This window comes from Prunus mume, linkage group LG3, assembly GCF_029339155.1.
Source record: "Prunus mume cultivar Tortuosa linkage group LG3, ASM2933915v1, whole genome shotgun sequence".
NCBI lineage: Eukaryota > Viridiplantae > Streptophyta > Magnoliopsida > Rosales > Rosaceae > Prunus > Prunus mume.
In genome coordinates this window covers 11,815,711-11,830,145 of record NC_142700.1, presented here as the reverse complement: position 1 = coordinate 11,830,145, position 14,435 = coordinate 11,815,711, and the positions used below count along the sequence as shown (strand labels likewise).

The 14,435-nt window shown below is 34.9% G+C and overlaps 1 protein-coding gene across 3 annotated transcripts; it reads left to right on the top strand.

The window, feature by feature from the left end:
* The first annotated feature begins 4,005 nt into the window (after positions 1 to 4,005).
* Positions 4,006 to 13,909, top strand: LOC148918744 (uncharacterized). Of its 3 annotated transcripts, none has more exons than XM_089049285.1 (8): positions 4,006 to 4,717; positions 5,421 to 5,492; positions 5,623 to 5,982; positions 8,845 to 10,839; positions 10,958 to 12,249; positions 12,330 to 12,466; positions 12,577 to 12,647; positions 13,528 to 13,909. In XM_089049285.1, exons 1-5 carry the CDS (start codon positions 4,078 to 4,080, stop codon positions 11,377 to 11,379), a joined length of 3,489 nt encoding a protein of 1,162 aa, XP_088905411.1. In that variant the 5' UTR covers positions 4,006 to 4,077; the 3' UTR covers positions 11,380 to 12,249; positions 12,330 to 12,466; positions 12,577 to 12,647; positions 13,528 to 13,909. The 3 variants fall into 3 exon arrangements, with proteins under 3 accessions (XP_088905411.1, XP_088905410.1, XP_088905409.1); XM_089049284.1 differs by having other exon boundaries at positions 4,006 to 4,789; positions 10,958 to 11,335; XM_089049283.1 differs by having other exon boundaries at positions 4,006 to 4,789.
* Positions 13,910 to 14,435: the final 526 nt, after the last annotated feature.

Below are 14,435 nucleotides of genomic sequence, written 5' to 3'. Positions count from 1 at the left end.
GGTGTGTTTATATGTTTAAATAGTGCTTGGGTTTTTTTATAATTTCAATCCCCATTTTGGGTGTTTTAGTGAAACTCCCTTAAAAAAACGACTTGTATATTTTAAAATAAAATAAAATATTAATGTTCATACTCCAATTTCACAATATTATACAGTGAAATTCAAGCCTTTCAAACCTTTTCAAATGTAGTTTATTAATTTTATATGAATTATAATTGAATTAACATATTTGTTGACCTAAAGTATGAGTTGACCATGTTATGAAAGTGTGTTAACCATGGACATGACGTTGATCGTTGGACACAGGTGTCCGACACTTTGAAGGAATTGTGAAATATGAGAAATTGAGGTAAAAATGGGCAAGAAGATGAAAATTGGAGATTAATTAAAAAGAAGCCAAGTCATTCCTTTTGTCGTAAGGAGTGTTGTAGCCTAACTCTGAATACTCAAATTCTTTGATATTATTAATTTTATTTAGCTATACATGTTGAGTGTTTGTTACCATTCTTAGCTTTCAATTAATTGGCTACTAATTGCATGATTGGAAGAATTAGGTTGAGACTGGAAGGAGATTCCTAGTAAATAACTTTTTGTAACAAGTACTGTAAATTACATAGCCGACTCAAAAGATTAGGTTATGGTTTGTGTAATTTTCAATGTTTTCCACAAATCTTAATAAGTTCTTAGCTATCTAAATCCATAACTAGGAATAGAGTGGGTTGATGGTAAACAATACAACTAATATAACTCGAAAGAGAGTATTGGTGAGGTAAGGGAAAACGATTATCAACATGTTAGGTAATTATAATTAACAAGCTAGAAGGATTTGGGTGAGATTAGCTAGGTGAAATCGGTGTCGCATTGCTTTATCATCTTTGTTTTCATCTTTTACATTATTTACTTAATCTCAATTTATTTTACTTGCTTAATTGGATTTTAATCATCATAGTTCTCTTATTGTTTAATTGAAATATAATTAGAAATAAATCACTCTAGTATTTAATAGAATAACTTGATTCATGTTGGAACGATACTTTATTTACTACTATACTAATTTGAGCGATATTGTCCACTTACAATTATTCACATCATATATATAGAAGAAAAATAAGGATGAAAATTCCCCAAGAAATATTCCTTTGGATGACTTGGATTTTTCCACATCTACATTGGAGAAAATTTAAAACAATATTGAGTTACTTTTCTACATGCACTGCATTCAGACAAACATAAAGAGTTTTGAAGCTATCAAATCTTCTCTCAATGTTGTAGCCTCCTTTTTTATCCAAAAAGAAGTCTGCCTTAAATTTCCCCAACTGGTAGCCAAACATTGGCTTCACAATGAGACAAAGAACATTAGAAAAGAAAGTTTACAGCTGACAAAGGCTGGACTCACGTGAGAATATTCAAGGATCTTGATTATATTTGAGCCATGTCAAAATTGATCTCGATTTCTGTAATCATTTTGAATGCATACCTAAACTAGTCTAAATTTCTTAAGCTTGATTGATTACATACGAGATTACAAATTCGTCAAAAAAAACTAAAAATATTAGAAAAACAAAAACTAACAATTCCAACGTAGCAATTGAGGAAATAAAATATAGCTCCCAAAAGACATCACGAAAATTGTAAAGCAATTGTACGATTGGTGCTACTTCCACAATTACATGGTAGATAGACTGTACTTAATGATTTCAGATAGATGCAGTAAACAAGTAGACTCCTGACACATTATGCTTTGTAAGTGCCTGCTTGACCAACTAGTAAAATTCATTCATGTTATATAAAACTTTTGATAAGTTCTGATTTGCTCTAATTTACAATTTACGAACTTTTGATAAGTCCATTTCCTCATTTAAAATATAATTAAAATTATCAGATATTCCACCTCAATTTTTTTTCGTATAAAGGTTTCCTAGACGTGGAAACAAACAGAGGACAAGTCATCCATTATTGATATTGATAGAACATAATTGGAATATTAATTTAATGTCACTGTAAAGACTCAATCAGCAGCAGCCTTTCATCTTTTTTGGACTGAAGCTTATTTTTCTTCGACCTGGGACCCGAAGCTAACCCTTTAATTCCTATCCCTGTCACAGTGTCACTTGGCTCTTTACATAAATTCATTATGATCTTTACTAATAACACTTTTAGAAATCATCATTTTATAAATTACAATTTGATACGTACATAAAATAATTCAATAAAAATATAATAAGAAAATTTATACATACATGTAAAACTGTAATTGAAATGAAAGTAAAAGTTTTTTTTTTTTTTTTTTTTTTGTCGTTAGAAGCACTGGCGGATTCAGAAATTTTTCAGGGGAGGTGCAATATTTAAAAGGCTAAAAATTTACAAAGCACTCAAGCAATGCCCTGGGTTTAAATCCTAATATCTATGTAATGTGTTAAAAAAAAATAAGGCTAAAAATTCAAAAAAAAATTATACAACCAAATGCCCTTAGAATTTAACCAATACTAATATCACTCATAATTAAAACAAATAAGAGTTTTACGTCTACAACTAATTGATTATAGTCTATATGGATATCAATTAATATGAACAAAATCCTTGTCATCAACGCAATTTGTTTACCAAAATTCATATCAAATATGAACAAAATCCATGTCAATTACATAATTAATCTAACAAAAGTCAATACCAATTAATCTAACCAAAAGCACATGTAAATTGGAGGTCATGCAATAAAAGTACACATGATTAAAAGTTCGGGGTAATTTTGGGTGAATTTTTTTGGCACACATATGAGTTTTTAATGAATTTTTTAATTTAGGCCAATTAGAAATAGACATGTGTCGGCTTGCTATTGGACCATTTAAAAAAAGAAACAAAATCAGAAACATGGTAAAAAACAGATTTTAAAGATCAAAGTAGATTTTAAAAACCAATTGTCAAAATCTCACAATGCAAAATGCAGACCTCTCATAAGAAGAAAATGCAGAGGAAGAAGCTGTCAAACTTTCTCTCAATGTCGTAGCCTCCTTTTTATCCAAAAAGAAGTCTGCCCTGCTGGCAGCCAAAAATTGGCGTCACAATGGGACAAAGAACATTAGAACAGAAAGTTTATAGCTGGCAAAGGCTGGACTGACGTGAGAATACAACATACGATTTTTACCAATCTTGATTTCATTTGAGCCATGTTTGATCTCAATTTCTGTAATCATTTTGACTGTAGACTTAAATTAGCCTAAATTTTTTGAGCTTAATTAATTGCATATGAGATTACAAGTTTATCACAGAAAACTAAAAACATTAGCTGCACAAAAACTAACAATTCGAACATAGCAATAGAGGAAATAAAATATAGCTCCCAAAAGACATGACAAAAACTGTAAAACCATTGTATGATGGGTGCTACTTCCACAATTACATAGTAGATAGACTGTACTTAATGATTTCTAATAAATACAGTAAACAAGTATAGTTTCCGGGCACATTAAAATCATCATATGCTTTGTAAGTGCCTGCATGACCAACCAGGAAAATTCATTCATGTTATATAAAACTTTTGATAAGTTCTGATTTTCTCTAATTTACAATTTACAAACTTTTGATAAGTCCATTTCTTCATTTAAAATATAATTAAAATTATCATATATTCCACCTCAATTTTTTTCGTTTAAAGGTTTCTTAGACGAGGAAATGGACAAAAATGAATTACAGTACAGATAAGGAAATAAACATAGAGTGAAGAATACGTTACTACAAATAAAGGACAAGTCATTCAATATTTGATATTGATAGAATACCTTTCATCTTCTTTGGACTGAAGCTAACCCTTTAATTCCTATCCCTGTCATTATTTTGAAAGTAATTTTGGTTTTGAATTTAAAATGGGAAACATTAATTGTTTGGTCGATTTCACATGGCTGGCTCTTTACACAAGTGGTTCTTTTTTCTTTATTTTTTCTTTGACAGATATGAATTAAATTAAGAACATACAGATTCAATGCATTGACTGGTCGATTTCACATACTGAGTGGGGGGATAAGGCCAAAGGATGCCATGGACCAGTTACATTTGGCTACTTGAGAATTTCTTCCCCCCATGGAGAAATCATGTGTCCCACTCTTTGGCAACTTGTTCTGCCTTCATATATTGACACTGCAACAAATTATTCAATCATTTCAAGTTTTCAATCGGAAAGGAAAAAAAAACAGAGAGAAAAAAAAACACTTTCACGTTCGCACTTCTCTGTTTTCGGTGCTCATGGAGAGAAGCCGTTTCCTCTTGTTAATAACGTTGTTGCTGCTGCTGCGGTACAGTTCTATAGGTACAGGTGCAGCAAAAACCAACATCACCACTGACCAGTCTGCTCTTCTTGCTATGAGATCCCATATCACTAGTGACCCTCACAACATCTCGGTCAACTGGTCAACCTCCACCACCGTTTGCAACTGGGTTGGTGTTACTTGTGGTGCTCGTCACCTCAGAGTAGTATCGTTGAATCTCTCCTACATGGGTTTCACTGGCACCATTCCACCACACTTAGGCAATCTCTCCTTCCTTGTTGCACTAAGCTTCAACAATAATAGCTTTTACGGTACTTTGCCCCATGAATTGTCTTATTTACGTCGCCTGAAGTTTATTAGCTTAAGATTCAATAATTTTATGGGATCCATTCCATCGTGGTTTGGGTCCTTCCCCAAACTTCAAAGATTGGATTTGCATGGCAATAAGTTTTCAGGTACCATACCTTCGACTATCTTCAACTTGTCTTCATTGCAAGATATAAATCTAAACTCTAACAAACTATCAGGTACGTATGTGTCAACAAGATATTTAGACTCTATTGTTGATCTATCATTATGTTTCAACATCTTGTTATTAATCTATAAGCTCGATGTGTGTTTTTTTTCTTTAGAAAATTAGTTTGACTTTTAAACACTTGCAGGTCATCCAATACTTAAAAACTCTCACTTGAATAGATTATGTATTTGGTTTTTAATTTTAAGAACGGTTGAGTCTATAATGTTGTTGTTTTTTTTTTTTAATGCTCAGAAAGTTTTTACAAAACTTACATTTATGGAACTAGTGACTACATGTTGTAGGCTACAAATGATGGTTGGGCGTCGGGGTATAGAGACATAGATGATAGATTGTAAATAATGAATTATATATATAGGGAATATTTATGACCTTTTTCATATGTAGGCCCATTATAATATGACATTTTATAAATATAAAAAACACCCTTCAAATCTAATACTATAGAAAAATTCCATATTGTACCTTCAAGTGAAAAAATTGTAACGTACTAATAAATCAATTAGAAAGTGACCAAATGACTAGTTGAGAGTTTTTTTCCCCCTCCAAAATAGCCACTGATTGCTTTTCTATAAATTATGTAGTGGTGTTTTTTCTAAGTTTTTGTTTGGCATATTTAACAGGTGCGATACCCAGAGAAATAGGGAACTTAACAATGTTGAAGGAGATATACCTTGACTCCAACAATTTCAATGGTATATATATTTGTTGCATTGCCTTGATGTGATACAGTTATATATGACTCGACTTTTGTTGCAGTGCATTATATGTGCATAAAGCATGATTTTAACATATAAATGTGCATATATCTTAATGATTTTTCAGAAATTCCAAAAGAGATTGGCTTTTTAGATAATGTGGAAGAGTTGTATGTGGAGTACAACGCCCTAAAAGGCCATGTTCCTGTGGCTGTTTTCAACATGTCTTCTTTGACTACTCTGACTCTGTATGGAAACAGCTTGAGTGGTGGCCTTCCAGACAATATATGCCAACATCTTCCTAGTCTTCAAACGTTGGTTTTGGGTCGCAACCAGTTTGATGGTCCACTTCCATCCAAATTATGGCAATGCACGGAGCTTCTTTTACTATCATTGGAGAAAAATGGTTTCAATGGAAGTATACCCAAAACTATTGGGAACTTAACAAAGTTAACGGAGCTCGGATTTGAAACCAACAATTTAATAGGTAATTGATATTTCATTATGTTGATCCAATTGTGATTTTTTTAATATATATTTTGGTTGCATAATTTATCATTATTGAACTATTTTATATTTTTTAGTAAATAACGGTGATGAATATAACAAATTGACTTGTCTAATAAACGTTCTATCTAAGTCAACATGTTCAAATCTAAAGTTACAACTTCATCCAAAACCTACAAATTACCTTTGCCGTTAGTGAATGTGTTAAATGCTGATATGGTAAATGTGAGTCTCAATTTTGATAATGTGGATTTTATGTGAGCAAAATAGATAATAAACAATTCTTTAGTTTTTTAAATAATAAAAAATAGAATTACATTTAAAAAAAATAAAAATTTATTAATTAAAAAATTAAAAAATCGAAGTTCCTCTCTCCCATCTCAACTCAACCTACCAACCCAACTTACCCAGCCAATACCAAACCTAAACAACCACGCCGACCGCCAAAACAACCACCCACCCACTCTATCCCAATTGTACCAACCCAAACAACCAACCACGCATTGCAACATGGTGTTTAAGTTTCAATTTTATCACAATATGTGTATCAGGTTTCAGATATTAATTTAATTTCAGTTTCACATACATATCAAGACATGGATCTGGCTGGTAAGAGGGTTTGTCTTGTCGGGGAGGAGGGAAAGGGCTTAGGGCTGGGATCGGGGCTGCGTGGAAAAGAGAGGGGCGAGGTTTGAGGAAGAGATTCCAAGCGTCGGTGGCGGCAAGGGTGGCCAAAGGGAAGTGGAGGTTGACGAGACGAAAGCTGATGACGGTCAACGAAACGGAGTCACTGTGTTTGAACTCGGTCGACTCTTCGTTGGCCGAGATGGTGGGGCCACCGGAATCCGGAAGCTTTGACTCTGCGGTCCGGGGTTCCCATTCGAAGGCAATGGCGAGTTCGGAGTCAGGCTTCTTGCTGGCTAAGAGTAGGGTGGTGACGGGCTTGAGTTCGGATTTGGGTAGCTTGGCGTTGGCGGGATAGATTGGACGACGTGCGAACGAGGGAGAAGGCGAAGATAGGAGTGGGCACAATTCGATTCTTATGGAAAAATGAAAACAAAACTGAAACAAATCGGACTGGATCAGGTCCGATTCGATTTTGATTTTCGATTTTCGCGGTTTGGACGGGCTACTAGGTCCAACTTGTTTTTGTTATTGGAATTTTCAAGCGTCAAAGCCCAACTAAAATTTTATCTTTTTGGGCTTAAAGATTCACAATTGGCCAAAATTTAAGTAATCATCCCAAACTAAATCAATCAAGCGTTAAATTTAAAATTACAACAAAAAAACATAATAAAGTAAATTCAATTACAATTAAATTGCACAAAAATAACATCCAACAGACAATGGTTTTTTTTTTTTTTTTTTAAATTAGGAAATTTTGGGGGAGGGGAGTAATTTATAGGTTTTCCGAAAATTTGAGTATGGAATTGTAAATGTCTTACAAAATGAGTATGAACTTGCAAACGACCCTATAGTTTGGGGGATTTTTTTATATAGTTAGCCGTTTTTATTAATTTTTTTTATGTTTTAAAATACCTTTAAAGAATTTAGGACTTTTTTATTATTACTTTTTCCATGTGGAATCCAAATCAGTGAAGAAATTCACTCATTCAAAGCCACGTAGGTAGTTAATGCCTAGGTTGACAATCTGACTAACTGAGGGGTTTAAATGTAGATTTTTCAGGACTTTTACTATGGAGTTGTAAATGACTTACATAGTTTGGGTGGGCGGTTTTATATAGTTAACCCTTAAGAAAAAGGGAAGGAAAAGAAGTATGAAGACATGCAAATTCAAGCATGTTTTGCTCAAGGTAATATGACATAGGCCCGATTTCTCAATTTGTTTCCAACACAAATATTTTTAGGGCTTCTATTTTTTTTTATATAGAGATTTTGATGTAAACATTGTTTGTATGTAAGGGTATTTTTGGAACGCATTAAGGGAAAAAAGGAACGGGAATCAGATCAACTACCTCATATTGCAAGTAAACGCAGGCGAGGTCAATAATGTAAATAATTCCCTTCCCTCTCATACCTATTACTGATAAAAAAAAACTTTTTAAAACCATTTCAAATAAAAAAATAAACTAGAAAAAAAATAAAATAACACTTTTTAAAACAAAAACTCTCTCTCCTCTCTCCCCCCTTCCCGACGCGTCGGCTTCTTTGTCAGAGGTCTTTCATCCCCGGTGCTAGAAGCCACTACCACTGCCATACCAAAAACAACAAGCCCAGATGAAAATGGATCTCTCATTTTAGCAATCACATCTTCAATTTCAGCAAGGCCTCCGACATCGACTCGACCCTCAACCCCAATTTTGCGTAGAGGTTGAAGAAGCCATAGTGGAGGAAGAACATTAAGAACATTGTGATTCATGAAAACTATTCTTCTTCTTTTTTATTTCCTAAATGATAAAAAGTACTTCCTTGAAATCATTTAGACTAAGTATGAATGTTGAAATATTCTACAAATATTCTATTATAACTCATGTAGAGGTGAGTATGATGACAAATCATGGATTTTGAAAAATTAAGGTGACATTTCTCTTAAATTTTACTTTAAGATGACAAATTGAAACTAATGTATAAGTTCAGGAGACATTTCAACAATTTTACATAGTGAGTGGAGAAATAAGATAGAAGATGGATATAACAACACTCTTGTACTAAAAGTCATGAACAAATATATAAATCCATGTATAGTGAAATTGTTGTAGACTTATAATGCTAAGGCCACAAATTTTTGTTTTGTTTTGTTTTGTTTTTGTTTTTGTTTTTGTGTTTAATTTAAGGCTACAAAGTTAAACATACAAGGGTTGTGATATTGTGGAATTGGCAGGCACTATACCAGATGAGGTCGCCGATCTTCAAAATTTAGAGCTTTTTTCAGTCGGTGATAATAATCTGAATGGCCTCATCCCACCTTCAATCTTCAATATCTCCACGATAAGAGAAATGGGGCTTGGTCAGAATCAGCTATCGGGTAGCCTCCCAGCAAACATAGGTCTTGGGGTTCCAAACCTACAACACCTTTTTATACTAGAAACTGACCTCAGCGGAGTAATCCCCAACCTTTCCAATGCTTCTATGCTCACAAAGATAGACTTGAGCCGAAACTCATTTACAGGGTTTATTCCCAGGACGCTTTGTGCCTTAACAAATCTTCAGGGGCTTTACTTATTCAGGAATAATTTAACGATTGACACTTCCACTCCAGAAGCAAGCACTCTATCTTGTTTGTCTAATCTTGGAAAATTGACAGAAATAGACTTGGGATATAATCCGTTAAATGCCAGACTTGATGAGTTCTTTTGGAATTGCTCTACATCGTCGCTTCAATATATATATTTTTTCAATTCCGGCATGAGGGGTAACATTCCCAATGGTATTGGCAACATTAGCAGCTTGGTAAACTTGGCCCTTCTAGCCAATCATTTGAGTGGATCAATTCCAACTTCAGTAGGAAGACTTCGGAATCTCCAAGGTTTGCATTTGGATAGAAACAAGTTGCAAGGATACATCCCATATCAAATTTGTCAACTAGATAAACTATTTGAGTTAACTTTGGGTAGTAATCAGCTCTCAGGTTCTATACCTTCTTGCTTGGGAAATCTATCCGCATCTCTAAGAACTCTATCATTGGAGTCCAATTCGTTTAGTTCCACAATACCATCTACTCTTTGGAGACTTGGCTATATCCTGCATGTAAACATATCATCCAATTCTCTAAATGGACCTCTCTCACAAGATATTGCAGAGTTGAAAGTTGTGGTAGATGTAGATTTATCAAATAACCATTTATCTGGTGTTATACCAAGAACTCTTGGGGGTCTTCAGGATTTGGCTACTCTCTCCTTGGAAAATAATAATTTGGAAGGCCCTATTCCAAGTTCATTTCACGGCTTGCTAAGCCTGCAACTCTTGGATTTATCTAGAAACAATCTGTCTGGAGTGATTCCCAAATCCTTAGAAGCTCTCTTACTTCTCAAGTATCTGGATTTGTCTTTCAACAGGCTCCAAGGAGAAATTCCAACTGGTGGACCCTTCAAAAACTTCTCTGCTCAATCATTTTTCTCAAACATTGCACTCTGTGGTGCACCCCGACTCCATGTTCCTCCATGCAAAAATAGTACAAGTGAACCAAATTGGAGGAAAGCTAAATATATCATCCCCGGGATCATATCAGTGATTTTCTTAGTGGCCTCTGTATCCATCTTTGTACTACGCAGGAAAAGAAATGTGGAATTTGCAGGAGAGGCTAACTCGTTGCCTGAACTTCTTTGGAGAAGAATTTCACACCTAGAACTTCTAAGGGCGACAAATGGATTTAATGAAAACAATTTACTTGGAAGTGGGGGTTTTGGCTCTGTATATAAAGGGACACTTTCAGATGGGATAGATGTTGCAGTAAAGGTTTTCAGTTTGCAGTTAGACGATGCTTTCAGGAGTTTTGATAGAGAATGTGAAATGCTAAGCAATATTCGCCATCGAAACCTTATAAAAATCATCAGCTGTTGTAGTGAACTTGATTTCAAAGCCTTGGTACTGAATTACATGTCTAATGGGAGCCTTGAGAAGTGGTTGTACTCCCAAAGCTCTTCTCTGGATATCTTACAGAGGTTGAACATAATGATAGATGTTGCATCTGCACTGGAATACCTACACCGTGGTTATTCAATACCTATTGTGCACTGTGATATGAAGCCAAGCAATATACTACTGGATGATGATATGGTTGCACATGTTGCTGATTTTGGAATTGCAAAACTCTTGAGTGGAGGAGATTCTATTACCCAAACCATGACTCTAGCCACTGTTGGGTATATGGCTCCAGGTGATGTACTTGCTAATTTAATATCTTTTAATTCTATACATGATGTACTTAATTATGCATAATTTTCATTTAATATATATTCATACACATGAATATATAAGTATAATTCATAATGCAGAGTATGGATTGGAAGGAATGGTTTCAACAAGAGGGGATGTGTACAGTTTTGGAATTGTAGTGATGGAAACATTCACAAGAAAGAAGCCAACAAATGAGATGTTTGATGGGGAAATGAATATAAAGCAGTGGATTGCAAACTCACTAGTATTACCAGATGCAAAGATAGATGAAGTTGTGGATGCCAACTTGCTTGGGATTGGGACAGAGCAGGAAGATGATGATCATGTGAGGAAGATGGATTGCATATCAGCCATTATGAGATTAGCTCTTACTTGTTGTGCAGAATCACCAGAAGAGAGGATAAGTATGAAAGAAGCTGTAGCCACACTCAACAAAATCAAGACAAAGTTTTTGAAGGACGCTGCTTCAGGAAAAGGTGTGCTATTAAACCGTCCTCTTGTTCAGCAACACTTCAATTAAGGGGTCTTATCCTATGACATGTATTTCATGCACTTTGATTTGATTCAATTTTAGTCTTTAATTTTGACAATGTGGAGAAAGGCATGAACTTTTATTTCAGACTAATTTTATGGTGGAGTGTGTAGACTTATTATATAATATACTAGTCTTGGTTGTTGTTATGGTATCAGTATGATAGGAGGGTTTGTTCTGTTGTGTTGTGGTTGTAACCACGATCTCTTGGGAGCTCCACTGCTGCTTTCGCCATGTCAAGAGGCAAACAACTGCTGATTACGGCAGCGAAGCCTCCCACCTTATTTTTGTTGTGTGTAAACAAACGAGTTGGGTTTGGGCCCTTTTGGGAGCTATTAGCCTAAAAGCTAAAATCATACACACGTGATATATATATATATATATATATATATATATATATATGACGGGCCTAAACCCAACAAACCAAAACGAAAATTCTGTGGTACATCGGCTGTATCGGTACAACCAATCATCCAAGGGCTCATATTTCATTTTAAAAATCAAGGGCTCAGATTGAATAACCTGATGACTTGTTTAGCCATTTTTATTAAGGAGCACGTGAAATACACGTGACTTAGAAAACAAAGAATAACCCCTCGCATGCACTGGAGCTGCTTCATCTCATCTCTGCGATTTCTCTCTCGGAACTCCAAGCTTCATCTATGTCCCCAGATCGGAATCTGGGTGTCTCATCTCTGCCCACGCCGAGATGCAACAACCATCGGAGAGGAGATAGAGAGACAGCGGTGCTTTGAAGGCAAAAAAGGTGTCAGTTCAGAAGACTAGGCCGAAGCTGACCTCGCCTACGTCCTCCGCCACTTCACTCGCGCTTTCTAGTACCGTGGCCTCGGAAACGAGGTCTCATATTCAATTCCACTCTTGTTTCCTTTCTTTTGTGGAAAAAAATCCATCATATTATGCTAAATTGTTTTTTGCAGTTTTTGGAGGTTAGAGATTTGGGGAACTTAATTGGGTTGTACACCGAATGGCCCTCATGTTTGCTCCCATATTATTCTTTTGATCAGTTTGTTCATGAGATGAGGTCGAACAGGTTGCCGCCACTAGACAAGTAAAAGTACTGATCTCTCTATATCTTTTATTTTTTATTTTTAAATCCTTTGGATTTTGGACTCTGCTTTAATCTTTTATTCTTTGTGTGCAAAATTTTGATTACATGTCTCTTAGAAAATTGAGAGAAATAGTTGCAAGTGGAGGAGAACCAGCAGTCGAACAAGGCTCTCCAAATGATCAACATGGTATTATGCTCTGTCATTATCTCATTTTTGAATAATAGCTCGAATTCAACAGTGTCTCAGCTCTAGTGGGTTAGGCTACAGCTTGAACAATGTATTGAGTGCATATTGCCTGAGTTGTTTGGTATTAATTGGAAGGATTGAAGGATGCAATTACTCTACTATTGCAACAAAAGACCTGCCAAGAAAATTGAAAAAAGAAAAACAGTTCCTCTGTAATGGAATCCTTAGAGGATGAGGTTGTAACTCAGTTGAGAAATTTTTCATATAAACTACTTTTACCATGATGTTAGTATGCTACGATAATGGATTGGCTACTGAGTGGAGCATGAATAATGCTGAGAGAGGAACATCATTGAACCGGAGATTAGTTGTTCTGAATTCACATGAAAGATATCAGGGAGAATGATATTGATAAGTGGAAATCTACTGCCAATAATTCTATGTTACTTCGTTTTTGGAAAAATAATAATAATTAAGTTGGAAGGTCTCCTTTTCTTTATTAAATAATTTAATTAGAAGTTTTTGGGTTCTTCTTCAGAATTTGTTATAATATTTGTGTTTGATCAATGATATTTGAACTATTCGCTTTGGAAACAACCACTGCTTTCTATGTTCCCATTTAAATATTGAATCCTTTTAATTTTCTTGGGGTTTATATATAAGCTCGATTTGTTATTAAGTATTTGCTTGTCTTGATTGTTTACTACTGAAAGATAACCATCAAAGGATTCTTTGAAGAATTATGAAAGGCATTTCATTAGAGAATATTGATAGAAAACCTTGTAAAGTTGACGTTTCACTGAACAATACTGTTGCATCTGTTGTCCCTAGTATCTGTGTGCAATAGTTTGATGGTGCTCCTTTGCTTTGCTAATTGTAGGAACCCTCTGAGACTTTGCATGGTGGTATGGTTGCTCCTAGTATATCTGCAGCAGGTAGTTTTCAGAAAGAATTAACCAATCAAGTTCCAAATAATGAAGGTAGTGAATCTAGTGAAAATCGTATGACAGATGAACAAAGAGCACGAATGAAAGCTAGCAGAGTTAAGGTCCTTGAGAAAGATGCAGCAAGGCGCCGCCAATTGCAGGTGGCTTGAGGTTCTGTTTTTCTTCTGTCGTGTTCTAAATTATGTTTCATTGTGTTGAGCTGTGGATGGCATTTGAACTCATGGATATAGGCATCAAGGCAGAACGTTCTGTCTTGATATTCTTTCTTTGTACGACAAAATTTTTTGTCATATTTACACAAGTCGATCTCTTTAATAGTTGATCCATTACCAATAGTTACGTGTGGGTTCTTAATTTGATGTAACAGTTTATTTGCAATTGCATACCCGAATATGTAATTGCATACATTTTATGCAATAATTGATCCCCCTAAAACCAAAAGCAGGGTTGAATGCAATTTCATACAGTAAACTAAGAATTGCACATAGAGGTCACGAAATTGCATACTATGCAATTGCATATTGTAAACTGAGAATTGCACACATGCCCTATCAAATTGCATAGGTATATGCAATTGCATGACACTACAAAAAATAACTACAGCTGCAAGTTCAACAATGTTTTAGGCTTTCATTCATGCTACAAAAGAGGTAATAGGCGATATATGCCCACAAAAACTATTAAACACGGTAAATTGTTGATTTACCCCTTGAATTTGTACTCATTTTTCAATTTACCCCATAACCTTTTTTTTTTTTTTTCAGAAAATTAAGGATATGAATTTTTCATTTTCGTCAATGTCCCCCTGTCGTCTAATCCTAACATTTCACCCAATTTGCCG